This window comes from Equus caballus, chromosome 7, assembly GCF_041296265.1.
Source record: "Equus caballus isolate H_3958 breed thoroughbred chromosome 7, TB-T2T, whole genome shotgun sequence".
In the NCBI taxonomy this organism is placed as follows: domain Eukaryota; kingdom Metazoa; phylum Chordata; class Mammalia; order Perissodactyla; family Equidae; genus Equus; species Equus caballus.
Genome location: NC_091690.1, coordinates 22,740,342 through 22,764,103, shown reverse-complemented (window position 1 = coordinate 22,764,103; position 23,762 = coordinate 22,740,342). Strand labels below are relative to the sequence as shown.

General features: G+C 39.3%; 1 protein-coding gene across 12 annotated transcripts in view; it reads left to right on the top strand.

The window, feature by feature from the left end:
- Positions 1-23,762, top strand: part of USP28 (ubiquitin specific peptidase 28) — a 59,248-nt gene that overhangs the window by 20,923 nt on the left and 14,563 nt on the right. For 4 of the 12 annotated variants that reach the window (XR_011440474.1, XM_023644844.2, XM_070272816.1 and 1 more), the window contains exons 4-14: positions 1,657-1,762; positions 2,705-2,864; positions 8,165-8,251; positions 9,189-9,326; positions 10,281-10,354; positions 11,364-11,440; positions 12,695-12,843; positions 14,624-14,751; positions 17,328-17,423; positions 20,697-20,876; positions 22,901-23,121. Coding sequence is in view for 11 of the 12 variants with exons in the window: in XM_023644844.2 (XP_023500612.2) it covers positions 1,657-1,762; positions 2,705-2,864; positions 8,165-8,251; positions 9,189-9,326; positions 10,281-10,354; positions 11,364-11,440; positions 12,695-12,843; positions 14,624-14,751; positions 17,328-17,423; positions 20,697-20,876; positions 22,901-23,121 (1,416 nt within the window). In the remaining variant the exon portion in view is untranslated. Of the gene's footprint in view, positions 1-1,656; positions 1,763-2,704; positions 2,865-8,164; positions 8,252-9,188; positions 9,327-10,280; positions 10,355-11,360; positions 11,441-12,694; positions 12,844-13,122; positions 13,200-14,623; positions 14,752-17,327; positions 17,424-20,696; positions 20,877-22,900; positions 23,122-23,762 lie in introns of those variants that run through there. The other 8 variants (XM_023644843.2, XM_023644841.2, XM_023644839.2 and 5 more) reach the window with 4 other exon arrangements.

Genomic DNA, 23,762 nt, shown 5'->3' with positions numbered 1-23,762 from the left:
TATTCTGTGTATAGGTCCCTTATTAAATACATGATTTGCAAAAATTTTCTCCCATTTTTGTCATTTTACTTTCTTGATGGTGTCCTTTGAAGCCCAAAGGTTTTTTATTTTGATGATGTCAAATTTATCTATTTTTTCTTGGGTTGCTTATGCTTTGGGTGTCTTCTCTAAGATGCCATTGCCTAATCTAAGGTCATGAAAATATGTACCTGTGTTTTCTTCTAAGGGTTGTGTAGCTCTCCTATCTTGAGGGCTTGCTCCATTTTGAGTTCGTTTTTCTAAATGGTGTAGGTTAGTAGGTAAAAGTCATTCGTTTGCATGTGGGTATCCAGTTGTCCCAGCACCATTTGTTCAAAAGATGTTCTTTCCCTATTGAATTGTCTCGGTACCTGTGTTGAAAATCAATTGAGTGTAAATGTAAGGGTTTATTTCTGGACTCTCAGTTCTGTCCCATGGCTCTGTATGTCTGCCCTTATGCCAGTAGCACACAGTCTTGATGACTGCAGCTTTGTGTTCTTTTGTGTTTTTGCTTTTTAAATTAAATGTTCTTTACTGCTCTTGTGTAGAAATTCACTTCACTTTTGTACATTGATCTTTTATCTAACCACTTGTTGTTAATCATAATTATTTTCTATAGATTATTTTGGGTTTCCCTCATAGTTGATCATTATCTGTGAATTATGACAGCTTTGTTTCTTTTTTCCCAATCTTTATATTTTTTAATTTTTAAAATTTTCTTGCTGAACTTGCCAGAACTTTCAGAAGCATGGTGAGGAAAAGCTCTGATAGTGGACATCTTTGTCTTCATCTTGGTTTTAAAGGAAATGTGTTTAACATTTCACAATTAAGTGTGAAGTTTACTGTGGGCTTTTCATCGATATTCTTTCTCAGCCTGAGGTTCCTAATTGGCTTGGAGTTTTTATTCCTGAATAGAGTTTGAGTGTTATTAAATACTTTTTCTGTATCTATTGAGATGATCCTTTTTACCTTTAACTGTTAAGATAGTGAATTTTATTGGTCTCTTTTCTAATGTTATCTCAATTTTTCATTCCTGCAATGAACTCAACTTGACCTTAACATATAATCTTTTTTTGTACATTGTTGGATTCTGTTAGCTAATGTTTTGTTTGGGTCTTTTACATCTGTGATCATGTGTGAGTTTGTCATTTTTCCTTTCTCTTACTATTCTTGACTGGCTTGAGATATACCGAGGTGTTATGCTGACCTCATAAAATGACTTGAGGCGTATGTCTTCTATTCTCTAGAATAATTTGTTGAGGTTGAAAATTTCTGTTCAATGAATGTTTGATATTTAGCTGATGTTCTTTGATGTTAAGTAAAGAGACTATTTAACCTACGGGTATGGGATATGTTTTTGACTTTGTGGAATAAAACTGCAGAAGGGGGTATTTGATACATTGCATTTTAGCAGCTTGTTATTACTATACTCTTGGCTAGTTTTAAGGTTACAGTGTAGCTGTAAGTTATTCATTTGACTCTGGCATAGAGTAATAAATTGTTACATGATGAACCGTTGTATTGAGAGCTAGGGAGTATATCTAGTTTTGTGAATGCTTTTACCTTTTCTCCTACAATATAGGCAGAGGGGCAGTGTTTCGTGCATGTAAACTAATTAGATTTCTATTTATCTTCCAGAAGTAATAGACCTTACTCATGATAACAAAGATGATCTTCAGGCTGCCATTGCTTTGAGTCTACTGGAGTCCCCCAAAATTCAAGCTGATGGAAGAGATCTTAACAGGTTATTGATTTAATTTATAGTCTTTGCTCCCCAGATTAGTCTGTAGGTCAAAGGCAATAGCTCTGTGAATGCCACTGAGGAACAATTCTGCCAAGCTCCTTTAAATTGCACCCAAGTGAAATTTCTTTTAGGAGAACATTTAAATTCACGTTGGCTTACTTACTCTTTGTCTCACTTTTGAAGAAGCCAAATATGATAAGGGTCATAGTACATACTGTAGTCTTTGAGTAGAAGCCTACAAGGTTTTAGTTCACAATTGCTAGGGGGAAAAGCCCCATCCCATTGCAGGTATCTGATAAATGTGTATTCCTTTTATAAGCTTTGAGTCTTTGTAAAATTGGAGGATTATTTTGTTGGCTATTTGAAAAATGGATGTTACCACTCAACTGCCCTGTGTCAGACATGACCAGCGGATATATTTTATTAATTGGTACTGATTTGGCGATTGTCTGGTGGTGTTCACAGATATCCACTTCCAGTGGTGGCCTCTCAGTTTCCAGACATGTGTCTCCCCTGTCACTGCTGAGTTGTTTCTTTCAGGGAAACACGGGACATGATTTGTGTGCTAAGCAATTTGGAGGCTCTTATCTTTAGCAGAGTGTCTCTCTTGCCTCTTTCAATGGCGAAGTCTGAGATGGGGTGCTGTTGTTAAAATCTAAAACTTTCAGTGTGGTAGCCATAAATAGTCTGGAGTCTCAACTCAGTTCCATCATGGACCTTATTAGTAGTAATCTCTGTTATGGAAGGATTAATATCTCTATATTTAAGCCTTACTTTTCACTTAAGTTGTAATCTTGAAGTTACTATATAGCCAGTGATTACTCGGTAAATAGTTTATCTGGCATTTTGAATTATCTATGAAAGGTTACCAGCATCTTCCATACAGTATATTGTCCTTTAACTTTTTTCTTTTTTGATGTGTGCTATATTGGCACGATATAGGATGCATGAGGCAACCTCTGCAGAAACTAAACGCTCAAAAAGAAAACGCTGTGAAGTCTGGGGAGAAAATCCCAATCCCAATGACTGGAGGCGAGTTGATGGTTGGCCAGTTGGGCTGAAAAATGTTGGCAATACATGTTGGTTTAGTGCTGTTATTCAGGTATGATATTTTTAAGAGACAACTGTGTCTTCTGGAAGCAATTTTGTAATTTATTAAACTGATATGTGAGAAACATAGCTTTAGAAAAATGGAACCAGATACATAAACCTGGGGAGTTTCCCCCATGGCATTATTATGCTTTGGTTGCTTTCTTGTGTTTTAGATTTAGATGTTCTGGTGTCTATATTGGGCAGTACTAAAAACAAATCTGCTGTGGTTGTAAATATGTTGAATAGGTGTTTTGGATCAGCATTTAGTAAATACTGTATTACAGCAAAGCAAGAGTTAATAAAGAGAAATCAGCTGTTGGGAGGCAATTGTAAATATCCAGGCAGGAAATGATGGGGCCTGGAATAAAGAAGTGGCATAAACCATGAAAAGAGAGAATGAAAGCATTTTAGAGATCATTTAGGAGATCAAATCTGCAGGATTTGGTGAGCGACTGAATATAGGATATGTTCAGGAGAGAGTTAAGAAAGAATCTACGGTTTCTTGCTTGAGTAACCACATGCCTGATGGTGCCATTTGATGCTGGAGGAGGAATAATGCACGTGTGTGTTAAGAGTGGGATTTCAGTTCAGTTTTATACATGCTGAGTTTGAGGTGTCACATGGAGATACTATGTGGGCAGTTAACTATATGAATCTGTAATTCAGTAAAAAGATCTGGGCTGCAGATACAGTTCTGGGAATCAGTAGCCTATAGATGATGATAAAGCCAAGGGAGTGGATGGATTCCCCTAGAGCAAGTGTTGCTTCTCCAGAAGTATCTCCCAGGCATCTTAAAGTCAGCATGGGCACAATGCAACACTTGCTCCCACCGCAGCAATCTTCTTCATCAGTACTTGGCATCTCCCCAGCAACTCAGCCAAAAATGAAATCCTCGCTTTCCATACGTATGATCCTTGAATTTATTCCACTTACCATGTGCTTGCACTGTTTTAGCACTGGGGAAACAGGAGTGAGTGAAACAAAGCCCTTACTTTCATGGAGTTTGCTCTGAGAAGAGTGGGATAGATTGTAAACAATCTATGTATGAGGTGATGATAAGTGCCCTAAAGACAAATGAACGAGGGTAGTGGGGCTAGAGAGGGTTCAGCTAGAGAGGGGAGGGGTGTTATTTATACAGGTTGGTTAGGTGGGCCTTTTTAATAAGGTGGGCATTTCAACAGAGGCCTGAAGAGGGTGAAGGAATGAGCCATATAATTACATAAAGAACATTTTGTATAATTACATAAAGAACACTACAGACAGGAAACAGCAAGTGTGAAAAGATCCAGATTCAGGAGCTTGTTTAATATGTTGAGAAGTAGTAAGAAGGCTGGGACTGAGTGATAGGGGCGGTCAGAAAGGTAGTGGAGGTGGGGTGGGGGAGTTTGCGGTTATGATGAGGATTTAGGAATTGTATATGAGATGGGAAGCTATTGGAAGCTTGGAGCAGAGAAGTGATATGATCCTACTTCTGTTTCAAGAGGACCACTGGCATCTGTGTTGAGAATAGAATGTAGAAGGTAATGTGGAATTAGGGACATGAGTCAGTTCTTTCCTATCGAGAGGAAGACAGGTTGCCAACCTTCCCTGGATTCACTCCCCTCTCAGCCTTCACTCCTATGAGAGATCTTGAAAAGGGCTAGCAGATAGAGGGGATAACTGGGTAAGGTTTCTGAGAACGCGTGAGAGGACAGATAGAGCGAGTAGGAAGGGATTGGTCCTAAAGAGGAAAAGGGCAAGAGAGTGCTAGGGGAAGGGAGAAGGAAGAAATGATGACTGCAAATTAAAGTTGTAATCATTTCTAATAGTCATTTTTTCATCTGTGAAATAGGCAGCCATTTTCTGAGACAGAGTGGAGAAGTGACAGAGTCAGATTTTAAAGGGAGTGAAAGTTTAAAATAGTTGTTGTAGACAGTTGGAAAACCAGTTGGCACCAGAATACACTAGTAGCATTTCTAAAAACTTGGAGATCTACTTGAGGTTTTTGACCTTAAATGTGTAGTGATATCAATGTCCTGTTTTTATCAGGACTTTCTCTTAGCACTCTGAGACTCTTAAGTGGAAAATTAAATTCATTTAAGTCAGAGGATTTGCTGGGTATGATGAAAGGACAAAAGGGCAGTTTGAGAATTAAAGGAAGGTGGTTAAAGACCATGAAATGAAAGCTAGATAGAGGGAGAAATGAAGACAGGAAGGAGCTAATGGTTAGGAAGAACTGAAAGAGGTCAGTTTGCTTGGACTCGTGATGAAGTCATAGATCACATGTCCTATGGGTTATTGAACAAATAAACCAGAAGACAAGTTATGGTTCAAGAGTGGGACTTTCTGAATTTTGGATCTGAGAATTGGCAGCTTTTCAGGTATTAACGTATCCTGGGTTTGGCCTTGGATGTGGGTATAGAGGTGGATGAATATGTCACTAGAGATAAGGTGCTCAGGAAGCCAAGGGGTCCCTGGGCTGAATGGATGCACCTCTGTGTTCCCTCAATAGATACTGGTTGAACACCTCTTGTATATTTAGCACTCTTCCAGGCCCTTGAGATGTAGGAGTGAACCAAAGCAAGATGGAGCCTTGCCTTATGGAATTTAAATTCTCTTGAGGCAAGACAGATAAGGAACAATAAACTGAAAAACTAGCTAGTTAACTAAATAAATTGATGTAATATGTTAGACTGTGATTAGAGTGATAGAAAAAATAGCAGGGTCAGGAAGTTTGGAATTGCTGCAGGAGAGACAGGAGCAGGCTGCCATATTAGCTATGATGTTAAGTTAGGCCTCACTGAGGGGATGAGATTGGAGCAGATGCCGGATACACAAGAGGCGAGGGAGTGAGCTGGGCAGCTATGTGGGAAGAACATTCCAGGTGGGGGAAACCATAGAGCAACGGCCCTAAGGTGGGGGTAGGCTTGGTGTGTTCATGGGCCATCAAGGAGTACCAGGTGGCTGGAAGGCTAGGGGCAGAGAGAAGAGTCACTGGAGTTGAGGTTGGAGAGAGAGCTTGTCTTTTATTCTGAGTGAGATGGAGAGTCACAGAGGGTTCTGAGCAAAGGAGTGGTGAACTCTGGCCCGGGGTTTAAAAGCCTCCCTCTGGCTGCTAGGAGGAGAGCAGGATGGAGGGGCAAGGTTTCACGTGGAAGGAGCTCTGAAGGAGGCTGTTGCAGTCGTCATGGGAGAAGTGATGGTGGCCTGGACCAGGCGGGGAGCCATGGAAATAGAAAAGAGGTTGGATTCTTGATTTATTCTGAAGGTGAAGCTGATAGGATGTCCTATGGATTGGATGTTGACTGAAGTCACCTAGTAAGGTGACAGGACTTGGGATAGTAAGAAGAGTTATCATCAGATGATAGTCTTCAGTGAATCAGGAGCTTTTTTTGGTTATATTAGAAACATACAGGTTGGAAGATCCTGTGTGGCAAGTGGATTGGTAGAGGGTAAGTTCTGGAGGCAGAGAGACCATGGCAGTGATCCAAGGGAGCAGTGATGGGAGTTTGACTGGAGCGGTTGATGGGGCCTGATAGGGAGGAGGTGGGTGTAAATAGCACTCCAAAGGCAGAGTCCAGGGTCTTCTTACTTATTGGCTGTGGGTAGTTAAGAAAGGGAGAGGATGTGAAGATTATTCTGAGGTTCTAAACTTTGATGGCTGGAGGAAGAGGAGGATGTAATTAAGTGACACCGAGAATACAGGAGAGGCAGCAGGTGGCAGAGGATCATATCAGTACTGGATTGGGAAATCTGAGTACTATTAGCTCACGCTTTTGTAGTTTTTAAGAAAAATGGCATCTTTGGGGAAAGCCAGATTTCGGCAGAGGTGAGGAGGTAGAGTGAAGTGGGACTGAGAAGGTAAAGCCATTTTTCTCATGGTAGAACAGAGGTTCTGGAAAATCTGGGGTAGAGTAGGAATGAAACTGGGAGGAATGGAGAAGTGCTGGGTAGACAGATGAGGTGAAAGAGAAGACAGTGGGCCCAGCAGGGAGCTAAGCAATCCAGTCCTGGCTCCAGACAAAACTGTGGTAAAGCAACGGGACGTAACTTTAAATTCCCAGCCCAGTTGTACCCCCACCCTACTGATTAAATCCCAGTACAGCTTGTGAGAGAGTGAGGGAAGTTGGAGAGGTGGCACGCGGCTCTGGTCAGATACCATTGCCGTGAGTTTGTGTTTGGTATTAGAAGGTATATCTGGGGTGTTTTTTGGGGTTTTTTGAGGAAGATTAGCCCTGAGCTAAGATCCACCACCAATCCTCCTCTTTTTGCTGAGGAAGATTGACCCTGAGCTAACATTTGTGCCCATCTTCCTCTATTTTATATGTAGGATGCCTGTCACAGCATGGCTTGATAAGTGGTGCGTAGTTTGGCACCCGGGATCCGAACCGGGGAACCCCAGGCTGCCAAAGCAGAGCGCGTGAACTTAACCACTGTGCCACCAGGCTGGCCTCACTCCTGGGTTTTTTTTTTTTCAATACAATTCAAGTATTTTATTTAGTTCTGATTGCAAAGTGTTTTGCCTGGTCCAGTATTCAGGCTTGAGGGGTTTTTCATTTGAGGCGTATGTTGGGTGAGGAGTTATATTCAAACAAGGGATTTTAAAAAGCGTTAACTTGCAAAAGGTGTTCATAGTAGAAAAATGTATGATTTACAAATAATAAAAAGAATCCCTGTTTCTGATTCTGCCAGCTAGAGATATCTGCTGTTAAAATTTTTTGAAATACAATACTTAGGACAAAGAATGGAGAATAGTAAACACTGCCATACCTACCACCCAGCTTTAGAAGTAAATGTTACAAATCCCTGCATTCTGAGTCCCTGTTGTACCATGCTCAGTTACATCCTCGCTCCCCACAGGTATAACCACACGTGTATGGATCCCTGAGCAATATAATCGTGTCGTTTTATGTATAAGTAAACTTAATATAAACAGTGTAATAGTCTATTTTTTTCACACAAAATATATTTCTGAGATTTATCCATGTTGATACATGTAGCTCTTGATTCATTTTCACTGCTACGTAGTAGTCCATTTTATGAAAACATTTTTCTATAATATTATTTTAATGATTACATAATAGTCTGTTGTGTAAATGTACTATAATTTATTTAATCTATTCCTATTGTTAGCCAGTAGGTTGTTTTTTCCTAAAAGGATTAACATTCTTTCGGCTGAATTTTTATGCATGGCTATTATTATTTCCCTTTATGTAGCAAAGTGGAATTACTAGGTTGACATTATATGCACTTGGAAGGTAAAAGAAATATTTTTTTGCTGCAATTATTTTGGAAAAAAAGGCTATGAATCCATTTCTTTCTTTATTTCAGTCTCTCTTTCAATTGCCTGAATTTCGAAGACTTGTGCTCAGCTATAGTCTGCCACAGAATGTGCTTGAAAATTGTCCAAGTCACACGGTAAGTTGGTGCTGAGGAATCTTCACTGTTTAGTTCCTTTCATCCCAAAGGCTTTTACATTTTTGGCTAAAGCTGATAACTGATGCTCTTTGCTTGTGCTAATACATGTTTTCATTTCCAAATGGCTCTTCTGCCTTCTTTGTGACAGGAAATAAGGGTTTACCCGGGGCTGGCCCCTTGGCCGAGTGGTTAAGTTTGCGTGCTCGGCTGCAGGTGGCCCAGTGTTTCATTGGTTCGAATCCTGGGCGCGGACATGGCGCTGCTCATCAAACCACGCTGAGGCAGCATCCCACATGCCACAACTAGAAGGACCCACAACGAAGAATATACAACTATGTACCGGGGGGGCTTTGGGGAGAAAAAGGAAAAAAAATCTGAAAAAAAAAAAAAAAAAGAAATAAGGGTTTACCAAAATGTAAAGTTACATAGGAATAAAATTAGAAAAGCAGTTCGAAGAAACTGGCAAGTCACCCTGACGGCCTCAGCTTCTGTGCCCCAGGGGGAGATTCAGAAATAGTAAGCTCCTACACTGCTTATCAGCCCCTCAGGCCAGGCGATGCCGGACAGATGGCCTGATGCCTGAGGCCCCGACCCTCTTCTGAAGAGCCTTCAATCTGTTTTTGCCAAAGGACAAACCTCCTGCCCTCGATATCTAACGCTTCCCAGGATTTCACCTGGGTGATACATTCTCCTAACATGAGAGAGGGCAGCAGCTTCAGAAAATAAGCATTTTTGCTTTTCTGAGAATATTCTCTCTCTGGCTTTTACATAGATATTCCTCAGGTTAGGGCAATCCCCAACAGAGACCTTATGAGAGTGCCTATAACATAGTTTGAGACCTGACTCTGACCTAGATCTAGGGAAATATCAATTAGGCAGTGATAACTTTTCCTTTATAAGTTCTAATTCTCCAAATACATTGCTGTCCTTTCTACAGGAAAAGAGAAACATCGTGTTTATGCAAGAGCTTCAGTATTTGTTTGCTCTGATGATGGGATCAAATCGCAAATTTGTAGACCCTTCCGCAGCCCTAGATCTCTTGAAGGGAGCGTTCCGATCACCTGAGGAACAGCAGGTACAAAGAAGCCTGTTCTTCTTTTGTTTTCCTCAAACTCCATGGAGTTTGCAATCATACCTTGTTAATATTACTGTGATGTTGCTTTATTTCAACTGTGTAGTAAGTTTTGAACATGACTGAAGAGGACTACGGGTGCCTGTTTTTGTCCCTTATAATGCCTAAGGAACAGGTGGTAAAAAGAGTGTGTGTGTGTGTGTGTGTGTGTGTGTGTTCGTGTGTGTGCACGCTGTGTCGGGGAGGCTGGCAGTTCTAAAGAGAGGAAGAAATAGAATAGACGGGCTGTTAAAGTAGAAAGGAGGATATTGGAAAATAACCTCAGTGAATCATAGCAAAGGGTCACAGAGAAAAGTAAAGTCCTTTGTCTGTGCCTTTGTCTTGGGATGGCCCAGGTAGAAAGCCTATTTTTAAGACTATCTAAACCTGAGGTCAGTGGCTTTTCTGAGCAATCTTTCTCTCCTAGACATTAGCACTCTCCTTTCTCTGCCTCCTGTCAAACAACAAAGCTGTCGCTATTACAGCAGCTGCTTCTTCATAATGTAATTTTTCTATGTGTGTAAGGTCCTACAGCTCTGTAAAATCCTCACAGCATTTCGTAAGTCTCCTGTCTCCGTTCAGCTCTCATATTGTTCTAGAGGACCGCGGTCTGTTCTTTGGATTTTTTTTAAGGCCTACTTGGAATTTCGTTAGTTAGTTACGGAAAGCTGTGGCCGGAGGTGGTAGAGTTCCACTTTCCTCCCAGCCACGGCCTAGTCAGAGGTTGCCCCGCGCGCCTTCTGTTTATCCATAGTAGCTAGGTTCCCGTGTTCCTTGTATCTTCATGATATTTGACCCTGAAAAATAAATCCTTTCGTTGCAGTAGAGTCTTAGTCATTGGTGAGATGAGAGCAAATGTTCATTTCCTGAAGTATAGTGTTGGGTCTAACTCTTATGCAATTTGTGCCTCTCTTATAGCAAGATGTGAGTGAATTCACACACAAGCTCCTGGATTGGCTAGAGGACGCATTCCAGCTAGCTGTTAATGTTAAGTGAGTGTTGAGGATTTGTTTGTACATCCTTCCTCTTCACGGTGGTCCAGTGAGAATTACGATCTGGGGGAAAAGTACTCTTCTCAAGTAGAAATTGCTGGTTTTTAGCAAACCTCATGGGATGACCACTTAGGTATTCGCTGTTGTGTATCCCCATTGCCTTTGGTTTTCCTCTCTGAGGATATAGATAATCATCTTAACCTGCAACTTTTTTACTAAAAGGCCCAAGATTGTTAACTTTGATAAAGTCATAGCCTGTGCTGTAAAATGTATTAAAAGGTTAAATAAATCTTAGGTGTGAGTATAGTGGTATAGTATGGATATATTAAATTTAATCTGAGATGACTTGTGAAGTCTATGTAGAATGTTAGAGGCTAGCTTTTGATTGTTTCAGTCCCTGACAGAAGTGAAATTCAGGGCAGAGAATACAAGTATCCCTTGCTTAATACAAATCTTGAGAAATTTGTTTTCCTAGACTGTGTTAACTCTAGATAGAAGAAATGTATATCATAAAACAGCTTTGCAAATAGCAACTTATATAGTTAATAACAATTTAAGATGGGCTTGTAGAAATGAATTCTTTTCATTGCATTGCTATTATGCCACTGGGAACAGTTCTGTATGTGCAAACTGCATGAGGGTTCATTCTTACCTCTATACTACTTCTGTACCTTGTACACCTCTATGATTGGATATAGATGCATAGATCGAATGTATACAAATATATGTATTTGTCTGCATCTGTGACTCTGATTTTAGACTTTCAGCTCTGCAAGGCCAGGGATCATGTCTTCCTGTCTTTGTGCCTTCAGAATTTGGCACAATGCTGGGCAGATACTTGTTAATGAATGCTTGAACTGAACTAATTCATGACTGATTTTTGACCATACCTGGCTCTTCAGGGGTTGATGAAAATGTATTATTTTTGCTTTTGAATGATTGATGGTTGGGGTTAGTGCAGTGTTTGTTTGATCCAAATGGAACAGTTGTCTCCTTTTTTTAAAAGCAGCGATCCCAGGAACAAATCTGAAAATCCAATGGTGCAGCTCTTCTACGGTACTTTCCTCACTGAAGGGGTTCGTGAAGGTAAATTGTCTGCTCTAAGTGTTGAGTCTAGACCTGTGACCATGTCTGTATATGACTGTGTCCCTTTGGGGAGGCAGCATAATGAAAAGGCTTGAAAGTCAGACAAATCCAGGTCTAAATGTTGGTTCTGCCTCTTACTATCTGTGTGATCGTGGACAAACTATGTGAGCTCCTGGATCCTCAGTCTCTTCATTTGTAAAATGGGCACAATGTTTATCTCAGAGTTGTTCTATTAAATTGTATAACATTAGTACTCCCCAAATCTAGTATTAATGTCAGACACACAATGATGTTACTTAGTGTTGTTTTTTCTAATATAATATTTAATCTGAAAAGGTTTTATTGAGTGAGACTGCCAAAAATGTTTGTCTACAAAAGAGGTTTCTCTAAGCCGCATGTTGGACACATAATGCTGTTTTGTTTTGTTTTTAACTATGGAGAATTTTGAACACATACAAATAGAGCAAGATAAAAACCCCCATGAACTCAGCAACCATTAGCCATGGCTGGTCATTTCCCATCTGACCCCTGTCTGCTCTTACCCCTCCAACAGTCTTTTTAGAACAACCCATTACCACTGTCACTCCAAAAAATCTCATTTCTTCATATCAAATACCTAGTCAGTGTTCAAATTTCCAATTTGTTTTATAATTACATATACAGAGAGAGAGGGAGAGAGAAGGGGGTGGGGAGTGTGTTTATTTTTACAGTTTGCTTTAATCAGGACCCAAATGTGATTCATGTATGATTGGTGGGCATGTCTTTCAAGTCTCTTTTCAAAATCTGTAGACTCTCCCTCTCCATCCGTTTCTCCTTGAAACGTATTTTTTTTTAAGAACCTGGGTTATTTGTTCTCCAACATTCCCTACAGTCTGAAGTTGTGCTACTCGCATATCTGTGACATAGTTTTACATGTTCCTTTCTACCTCCTCCTATTTTTGTAAATTGGTAGTTAGAGTTTGGCCAGATTCAGGTAAGGCTTTTTTTGGCAAGACTAATTCACAGGTGGTGGATTGTCTTTGATCAGGTGGCACATAGTGTCTGGTTGTCTTTCTTTTTGCGATGTGAGCAGTTGTAGTGATCAGTGCCCGCATCCACTGGCTCAGTAGAGGCTGCTATGCAGGCTGATGTCTACTTCTAACCAGTTCTCAGGAAGTTGCTGAATTAAGAAGATATTGTGTCTGTGGTGCCAGAAAAAAAGCTTTAGATAGCAGTAGTGATGTCTTTAAAAAAGCAATCTGTTTCTTTGCCTAGGAAAGCACTTTTGTAACAATGAGACCTTCGGCCAGTATCCCCTTCAGGTAAATGGTTATCGCAACTTAGACGAATGTTTGGAAGGGGCCATGGTGGAGGGTGACATTGAGCTGCTTCCTTCCGATCATTCAGTGAAGTATGGACAAGAGGTGAGTTGGATATTTTTTTATTTGCTGTGCCAATGGCAAAACCAGTTAAGTAGGACTGTGCTTTTTGGCAAACTATTTTCCCATCACATGCTAAATAACTTTACACTTAACAGAACTTGAACTAGTCCGAAGTCTCTCATGAGTTGATATGAACTAGTGAGTCTTAGTGTTTGATAAATGAATTCTTTACTAAAAGTGTGAATTTGAGTTAATCATATAAAGGTTGTGTGCTGCTTCTGATGTTTTAAGTATGATCAAGTTTCTCTCTTTCTGTTGAAGCCTACCTGTACCTGAGTAGGGAGAACCCACTGCCTCCATATTTTCGGAGGGTAAAAGTACAGTGATTAACTCCTATGGTATGCCATTTAGAATATTTTCCCTATTATAGTATTTATTGTTCTCGGTTGTAAATTCTGCCTTTGCTTTTAAATTTAATATTCATTTATTTATTTTTGTGGGTTGGAAAGAAAGTGGGAAGTTAGAGAGCAAGGGTAATTAATATCTCAAAATTCTAGTTGGGTTAAGAATTTGTGAGTTGCATTTGTAGCTTAATTGTCAACACCACACAGCTTGGATTATTCTCCTTTTGTATACATTTTGAAACAAAATTGTGACTTATATGAGTCCAACTTGGTAATTACTGTAGGAGAAAGAAAAGCTTTCTTGAATTAAAATAGGAAGCCTAAGATGAGCCTTGTCAAAGTATATTAGCTGTAGAGCAGTGGCAACTGGAGAGAGCTACCGCCTCCTTAGTTTTCAGGGGAAGTACTGATTCCACATTGAGAGGCATAACCTCTGTGCCCTCTGTGCAGAGCTGATGCAGGCTCTTCCAGAAGAGAAGGACCTCTGGAGACCTTTATTCAAGGCTAGGAACTCTAAAAAAAAATGAAAATCATTATGCTTGTTTAGATTTAGCCCTGGGTACCATCACACAGACTATCTGGATTCACCTCATGCCAACAGGGTGTGAGAAGGGAGCGTGGCTGTTTGCACCTTTGGTAAAGGGTTAAAGCGATTCATACAGACCTCTGGCATACAGGTGAATTGAAGAGAAATGCCCTTCCTGGTCTAGCTTTTCCTCATCCAGGATCAGTGACAGTGAGATCTTGTTTATAAGTCAGCGCTTTCTTTTCTTGAAACGTTGTAGGTTGGTTTGATTGGGTCTCTCAGGAGACGTGTAAATTCTTGGAATTGAGAGATTTTCTCAGAAAGTTGAGAACTCATAATCGTGAGGCTTTTTAGACATAAAGGGGATTCAAATTGTGTAAATAAATACTGTAAATAAATAGTAAAGACTGTAGATAATAGTATATAATGTATCTACACCTATTAGTCTTTTGAGCTGATTCATAGAGATCGTTGTCTCTTATGTTATATGCTGTTTAGATCATAATTTCTAATTCTTTGGTTGGCTGGCCATTTTCTTCAAGTTTGAGCCTCTTTTGAATACTGATGACGTAAGGAATGAGTTGTGTAGAAGCTTGGTGCAGTTCACATATTTAAGGGTGATTATATCTGAGGATGATATTTGAGTAAAATGCTGTTGACTGGCTCCTAAATTTGGAGTCTTGAGGACTCTTCAATCATATTCTCTAAGAGGGCATAATTCTAAGTGGTCATTTCCTTTAGTATTTGGGACTAAACAAAGTTCTAGTATGAGTTTGGTTTGAATATAAATTCTATACCAAAAGAAGAAACTTTGGTGAGGGGTGTTTTAAATCTGGCTGCTGCTGGTTCCTAAAATTAACTTCTTTCTCCAACATTTCTACTCTTGACGCAGCGTTGGTTTACAAAGCTACCTCCGGTGTTGACCTTTGAACTCTCAAGATTTGAGTTCAATCAGTCCCTTGGTCAGCCAGAGAAAATTCACAATAAGCTGGAGTTTCCTCAGATCATTTATATGGACAGGTGAGTTCTGTGGGAAATTGTCGTCTCGATGTATTGCAGCAGAAGTGAGCATGTACTAAGTGTATCGTGCATAGGAATCACCTGGAGGTCTTGATAATATGCACATTTGGATTCAGTGGATCTAAGTTGGGGCCAAGAGTTTGCATTTCTAAGAAGCTCTCAGGGTGATGCTAATGATGCTTCTGATCTCTGGACCGCAATTTGAGTGGGTAGGCTTTAGGTGAAAGCCCTGCTAATTTGGGGGTGAAGAACAGTATCTGGAGTAACCCCAGTGTATTTCTTTCTAGTCTGAATACTATTTGTATTTCTGGGGAAAGAACTTCTAGAGAGACTTATATTATAGAATTTTAATCTTTTTAAAGTCTGGTTTACTGATGTATAGTTTACACACAAAAAAGTTACCATTCTTAGGTGTATAGCCAGTGAGCTTTGACAAATGTGTGCAGCCAGGTAACCACCATCGTAGTCAAGATATAGAACGTTTCCACCACCCAGAAGGCTCCCTCCTCCCCTTTGCAGCCAGTCCCTTCCCCTACCTCCAGGCCCTGGTAACCACTTCATTGTTTTCTGGCCCTATAGTTTTGCCATTTCTACAATGTCATATCAGTGACATTTATATTCAGTATGTACCCTGTTGTGACCATTTTCTTTCATTTAGGATAATGTTTTTGGGATTCATCCATGTTGTTGCATGTATCAGTGGTTTGTTCTTTGATATTATTGAGTAGTATTCCATTGTATGGATGTACTGCGATATTTTTTCCACTCACCAATTGATGGACATTTCATATGTATCCAGTTTTAGGCTACTATGAATAAAGCTGCTGTGAACACTCACAGATGTGTTAGTGTGGTTTTTATGCTTCTGGGTAAAATAACTAGGAGTGAGATTGCTGAGTTGTATGAAAAGTGTATGTTTAACTTTATAAAAAATTTCCAAAGTATTTTCAAAAGTGACTGAATAATTTTTCATTCCTACCAGCAGAGAACTCCATTTGCTCCAAATCCTCGCCAATACTTGCGATTATCAGTCTTTTTAATTTTAGCCATTCTAGTGGGTTTGTAGGAATATCTTAATTTCTTTTGATTTATATTTCCCTGATAACTAACGATGTTGAGCATCTTTTCATGTGCTTGATTAATGGTCATTTGTGTATTTTCTTTGGTGAAGTATCTGTCCAGATCTTCTGTCTGCTTTAATTGGGTTGGTTGTGTTCATACTGAGTTGTAAGAATTCTTTATATATTTTAGATAGAAATCCAAATATTTGTTGTCTTGCTTGTCTGTTCCATTTTTGTACTAGTGTCTTTAGAAGACTAGGAATTTTTAGTTTTAATGAAGTCTAATGTATCAGTTTCTCTTTTATAGTTTGTGCTTTTTGTGTCCTAATTAAGAAATCTTTCTCAAGCCAAGGTCACAAAAATTTTGTTCTATTTTTGCCTAGAAATTTTGTAATTTTAACTTTATCTTCATGTCTATGACCCATTTAGAGTTTATTTTTATATATAGTATGAGGTGAGGGGTTTTTTTGGCAGGAGGAGGAATGGAGGCATGTGGATGTCCAGAAATTCCAGTACCATTTGTTGAAAAGTCTCTCCTTTCCTCTATTGAATTACCTTGATACTTTTGTCAAAAATTAATTGGACATCTATTTGTGGATCTGTTTCTGGAGTCTGTATTCTGTCTGTTGTCTAATCTTAGGCCAGTGCCATATTGTCTTGATTACTGTCGCTTTATTGTAAATCTTGACATCAGGTAGTGTAGATCTTCCAACTTTGTTTTTCTTTTTTCAAAATTGTTTTGGGCCTTTGCCTGTCTATATAAATATTAGAATCAGCTTGTCATTTTCTACCTAATAGCTATTGAGATTTTGATTGGGATTGTGTTGAACCTGTAGATCAATTTGAGGAAATTGACATCTTAACAGTTTTCATTCCTTCAGTCCATGAACATGGTATAGCTCTATTTGTTTAAGACTTAATTTCTCTCAACAGTATTTTATGATTTTTAGTGTATAGGTCTTGCACATATCTTATTAAGTTTATCCCTAACTAATGCATGCTTTTGATGTCATTATATGGTTTTTTAAAAATTCTACTTTCCATTTGTTCTTTACAAGTATACAGAAATGCAGTAGATTTTTTCCCTCTCTTTTTTAATTGACTTTATCTTTTGACCTTACTAAACTCACTTACTAGTTCTGGTGCATTTTTGTAGATTCCTTGAGATTTTTCTATGTAGATGATCATGTCATCTGCAAGTAAGGGCAGTTTTACTTCTTCCTTTACTATCTGTATACCTTTTCTTTCTTTCTTTTTTTTTTTTAACCTTATTGCACTGACTACGTCTCCAATAAAACATTGAATAGAAGAAGCGAGAGTAGGCATCCTTGAGTTGTTCCTGATCTTAGGGGAAAGCTTTCTGTCTTTCACCGTTAAGTATGATGTTTGCTTTGTGTTTTCGTAGATGCTGTTTGTCTGATTGAGGATATTTCCGTGTATCCTTAGTTTGCTGAGACTTTGTGTCATTAATGTTTTTAAATATAAATTGTGTTTGTGGGATTATCATTTGCTTAGGTACATGTACAGGAGTAAAGAGCTCATTCGAAGTAAGAGAGAGTGCGTTCGAAAGCTGAAGGAGGAAGTAAAAGTTCTGCAGCAAAAACTGGAAAGGTGAGTCGTGGACAGCTTTGTGCTTAGAAACGTGCAAGAGGAGAACATTAAAATCATAATTTGCTCCTATTTAAAAATTAAGTATTAGTATATTTTATAAAATAGCTAAGAAAATTTTTTTTCTAAGTGTGAAGCAGTCTTTAAAATGAACTAATAGTATCCATGAGTCCCAGGGGACCTAAGTGACCCACAGTGGCACAGTTAGTTACTGGCAGTGACCTCAAGAGGACTCAAGTCCAGATTTCCTAGCCCTTCACTTTTTCTACTCTCCTTGGTATCTTTTTCATAAATATGAGAGAGGTAACTGTCAAAATACTCCAATCTCTTTGTCGTGGGAAAGCAGTTTCCCACGTGTCTGGGAGTAATTTGAAAGTGTCTGGGAAAGATTAAAAAAAACACTGTTCTACCTAGAGCAGAGCTGACTGATTAAAAGGGCTAATATGTCTGACACAAAGTCCTTTCTCTTACGGAGAATCTTTCCCTTTTTGTTTGTTTGTTTTGCACTATTTCTGTGGAATCACTCTATGACTTCCTAAAGAGGAGTCGAGTAATTTCTTTCTGGTCAAGATAGATCTCATTGATTTAGAATTTAAGAAGGAAATCCCATTCAATGTCAATGGCTTTTTCCCACTCATCTACTTAATTTTGCTGCTGCCACCACCCTATCTCCACCCACTCCTTTGCTAGGTCATTAATTTCCCTGAGAGGCTGCACTTTTCCATACCAGCCCAGGATAGACCCTTCCCCCTCCCCCAGCTTCCTCTCTCACTTCGGAAGAGCTTGTCCAAGATGTACTGTGATCAGTCATCTGTTTGTCTTAATATAGACTTAAGCTGAGGATTGATTCCTCAGATACGGTCCTGGAAGTGATTTACAGAGCTCTCTACATGCAGCAATAGTTTACTTTTAATGTTTTAGTGATACTTTGTAAGATTGGAAAATTTTAATTGTTTTCATAGAACCAAACATACCTAATGTATTATAGCTCACAAATACTCAATTTACCAGTAACCAACAAGGCATTCTGGCTTATTTAAATTCTAAGATAGAGTATAGGAGCATTTTCTCTAGCACTTTCTTTTTAAAATAAAATGCCTTTTAAAGTTTCAGAGAATTTTACTTGGACAATTTTTTTTTTAAATTGCCTGTCTATATGTGACATATTCCTGGGGAAATATACAAGAAACTGTTAAAGGATACCATTAGGTAGTAGAACTGAGGTGGGGTAGATGACTTTTGTGGTTTGTTTTACACTTTTTTGTATTTGAATTTGCTTATCAGGTACCTGCATTACTTTTATCGTTAAAAAAATCGAAAATAGGAGGCCGGCCCTGTGGCCTAGTGGTTAAGTTCAGTGTGTTCTGCTTTAGCCACCTGGGTTTGGTTCCTGGGCATGAACCCACACCACTTGCTGGCAGCCATGATGTGGCAATGACCCATATACAAAATAGAAGAGGACTGGCACAGATGTTAGTTAAGGGCCAATCATCCTCAGCAGAAATAAAAAAGAAAGAAAGAAAGAAAATGTTCACCATTTCTTCTCTGAGATACCTTGATGTAATATTAAAAATAAGATTTCTTGTATACAGCATAGACATCTTTTTTGAAACTACGTTTGCTCTGATCCTACTAAATTAATACAGATGCTGCATTGTATGAAGTAGTTGGTCCTAAAAGTTGTCTAAAGGAATTCAGTAGAAGAAAAGGAAAATGATTATGTCACACAACTGAAGATAGGTTTCTTAGAGAAAAATTTTTCCTGAAATTTTGTATAAGTATCATATTAAAATGCATACAGCAACCCTGGGAAGAGTTACAGATGTAAAGTGATGACTTAAAACCCGTTGACATAGTTCAGTGCTGCATTGCTAGTAAGAAAATGTTTCCTTTGGTCCAGGCCAGTCGTATATTAGTTAATTCTTTTCATAAACACTAAGTGCTTAAGAAGACATGTCATGTTAGTGGTGTCTATGGGATGGACACAAGGCTTAGTTCATGTACTGTAGGAGTTCAGAGAGGGGACGTGTTCTTTCCAGCATTGGGAGGGTGGAATAATGAGGGTGATGCCATGGAGAAAGTAGATCTTGAAAGGTAAGTGGAGTTTAGGTAAGCTGAAAGCAGCCAAAATTAAGGGGAGAAAATACATCTAAGGAATAGAGCAGTTCTCCAAGGTTCCTCTACTTTTACACGTTTGACGTCCGTTCCAGTGAAAGCTGCAGCTCTCGGTGGCAGGCAGCTCCTAATTCTACTTCTCCTTTAAATTAGTGAAGATGAAGTGTCTTTGCTACATACCCTCTACCACCAATATGTGGAGTTGCATTGTACTTTATTTCCACTAGCATTTTCATTTCATAGTGTCCTTTTTAATATAGAAACAGACAATTCTCCTTCTTCTTAGTTCTGTACCTCTTTTTTCTTCTACTTTGTTCAGAGAAGAAAAATGTGAAGTGACTCATCCCTTGTAAGTGGAATCCCAGAATTATAGGGTTTACCTGTACCAACTATTCAACTTAATAATTGTACCATTTAAAAACTCTGTTTACTATAGCGGGCCATAGAATTCATTAAAATAAATCTCTTTACTGAGTCTGACCTATACTAGTAATGGCAGAATATTGGATATTATTAAAGTAATTTTTTAATTATTCTGATTACATATTGAAAATATTTATTATTTACTGATCCCAAAGAAATCTTCAGTAGTTTATGCTATTCAGTAGTAGGCCTATGCTATTGTACGAGTGTATGAATAATAGGGTACTTAGGACTCTGCAGAGGAAAGATTTGTCAGTTTTCTTAAACTCTCACCATTAGCAACACCTACTTCCCATTTCCAGCTTTCTCTTAAATTGTAAAATAGGTGCTCTAAAGGGCAGCCAAGAAAAAACCCTTGGGTACTAGCTCACCAGCATTATTTTCAGATTTGAGTACTGGTAACATATCTGTTTTCCTTTAAGAAACAGAATTTACTTTTATGACCAAAGCCTAAATGTGATATTATATCAAGAGAAGGTCTGACTTGCCTGACTTTGATTAGAAGCCCATTTGAAATGTTTTCTGCCAGGTATAAAAATGTAGACTGTCATCAAGTTTTACTTTGGTAGTTAGAGAATTTTTACGTGTTAGATTGTTTGAGTAACATATTAAATATTGTGTAGCCTTTAGGAATTAGCCTGTCAGTTGACTTTCCACACAATAGCAGATCTTTTGTCAGCAAGTCTCAAAATACAAGACAGACCTGGCCAGTAGAGCACCATTGTCTTTGCCTCTCAGATACGTGAAGTACGGCTCAGGCCCAGCTCGGTTCCCGCTCCCAGACATGCTGAAGTATGTTATTGAATTTGCTAGTACAAAACCTGCCTCAGAAAGCTCTTCGTCTCAGAGTGATGCCCGTCTGACGTTACCAGTTTCTTCAGTGCACTCTCCGGGTTCTGACCTGACATCCGAGGAAAGGTAATAAAAACAAATTTTAAAGATAGTCTATGTTGTCTTTTTGGTTTAATTTCAACTAAGCACCATCTTTCCACCATTCACCCCATAAGAGCTCAAGGGCTGTGAGCTCTTTGTCTTAAAGGGTGGGATTTTACCAACTGTCACTTGGGTGGGAGTGTTCATAATCCCCCCCAGCGCAGTCGTCTTGCCCATGGGATGGGCGCATTATTTCAGAGGCTCCTAAACTGTTGGGAATGGTGTTCACGCTCCACCAGGGCTGCTTGATTTTGAGCTGACTATTAGCTAGCTGCCACTAAAGGCCTTTCTCAGAGGGATCCTCCAGCCCTGATCTTCCAGAACATCTCATCTCCCATGTGCTGAGAAGTATGCATGACTAAGTAAACATCAAGGAAAGAGAGACTAATTTGTAAATAGAAAATTAAGACATGAAAAAGAACTGGCTAGAAATTGAGGAGGACAGCCCAGAGGGGCACATCTAGTGAAGAAACAAGACCAGTCACATGAGCTCTCTGAATGTATTCCAGCTCAACAACCTTTGTGGCCTAGAGGAGCCAAATTTGATCGTAGGGTCAGCACGGATCAAATTTGATGTGTGTGTCCTGGCTAATGAAAACACTAGAACCCATAAAAAAAAAAGTTAGACTTTTATGGTAAAAAAAACCCAACCATTCTCCCAACTCTCCCCCCATATTAATATTTATTCATCCACGTATGCGTGGAAATGCATATCTGGATAGACCATTCCAAATGTTAAGAATAATTATCTCTAAGGGGTGACATGAGGCTAGAGATGGGGGTTCTTTTACTTTTTACATTCTCCCTTTGTGTTTGGATTATTTTAATAGAATGTTTTCATATTCTTTATGAAATATAAATGCCTTTAATTTTTAAAAGTGGTCGGGCAGGCTGTTTAATCACATAAAATAATACTGCCTGATATTATTAGATTTTAAAATTACAGTATGCATGTGTGTGAGAGAGAGACAGAGATCTCTTCTGAGCTTGGGATATCTGCTCTTTTGCTTGTGTTGGGCTTATTCTTTGATATGTGTGGGTTAGGGAAAAGAGGTTTTCTGTAGTATTTTCTGCATGCGAGACGGGGGTGGGAGGAGTAGGGAATTGAGCGTTTCTTTTAAGTCAGAGCTAAGGGAAGTTTGTGCTCTTCAGCTTTGGTGTGAAACAGAAACCTGAGTACAATTAGAAGCTTAGTTTCTATTCTCGCTGCTTTGTCTGTGTGCAGTTTGTTTGACAGTAGTTCATTAGTAGATGAATTAACGTTTACTTTACATGCTGTATTCTCAGTTAGTTTCCAGCAATGATGTAAAGAAGTTAACGTTTACATTTTGTAGCCGAGGTGTTAGATTCCTTACCTGAGGTGTTAGATTACTAACTTTTCCTTGGGCGTTTAGCCAAGGAGTGGTGGCAGCTGAGATTGAATGCCTTTAAGTCCTGCCCCATGTGCTCTCCCAGGGGCCACCTGGTTGTATTCCAGTGAGAACACAGGATGTTCAGCTGATGCTTCATTTTTCTTGATTCTGCATATTTTATTCCTGGATGGGTAGTGTCACTTTAGTCGGTTGCATCTTGGAAACTCTGTAGTTGATGTCTTGATTCTTCCAGTCCCAGTCTTCTCTGCTCCATCTTCCTTCTTGTCCCTTCTTATGAGAAGGCATTCTGATGAGTGGTTAGAGAGTGTGAGTTGTAGACTCAGGCAGATCTGGGTTTAAAGCCCTCTCCATCATGTACCAGCTGGGTGAACTTGGGTAGGTTGCTTAATTTCTCTGAACCTTAGGTTTGTAACTGGTAAAATAGGGATGGTAATAGTATCTGCCTCATAAGCAGTTGTGTTAAATGAGATGGTGCTCAGAAAGAAAAGGTTTGACTCAGTACCTTCGCAGAACAAATGCTCACTAAATTATAGTCGTCCTTTTCCATATAGCAGCTTTCCTTTACAAAGGACATTAATTTAGGCAGAGGCATATTTTGGAAATTATTGCATGAACATCATTTTTGTCTCCTTTCAGTACAAGTAAAGAAAGCTCTTCTCAGGATGTTGAAAGTTCCTTCTCTTCTTGTGAAGATTGTCTACACAAGTCTGAGACAGTGAATAATCCGCTGAGGGCTTCCCGGTCTTCCATGGAAATGCCCGCACGGCCAGCTCCTCGAACGGTCACAGATGAGGAGATAAACTTTGTTAAGACCTGTCTTCAGAGGTGGAGGAGTGAGATCGAGCAGGATATACAAGGTTGGCTCTTTTAAAACCTGTCGAACAGTTACTCTGTGCCTTTTCTGTGTGTTGACTGTTTGGAAGTGAGGCGCCTTGGGTACACTCCCTGCGGTTACCATATATGCTGTTGAATTTCGGCATGGTGGCGGTGACATCTTTTGTTGTCACTTTTAGTTCCCCATAAGGTAGGTTCACACTCCCATATACAACTGGAAAGATCCCTCTTGACAATTTCCGGTAATTCCTGAATAGCTTACACACTGATGATCACCTTTGGCTGGAATTTGTCTGCATCTGCTGATTCCTCTTGCTGCAGTTGTCTGAACTCTGGCTTCACTTGACCCAGACTTAGAATTTAGCTTTCCTGGATTCCTACCTTTAGAAGCCTTTTCTATGTGAAGCATGCTTTACTGAAGGTTAGTCAGGTAGAGAATATTTGAGCAATCCACACAAACTAAAATCGAATTATTCAGCATTTTGATCTTAAAAGTCCTTTGGCTTCTTTGTCATGTTGCTCAGACTTTCCCCCCTCCCCTTCCTTTCTCCTTTTATCTGGAGAGCAAGAAAATAAAAATAAAAGTCTGGATTCCTCCCAAGTTCTTATTCACAGAAATTTAGCCCTACCTTTTGCTCTGCCTTCTCCTTTCCAGTCCTGTCTC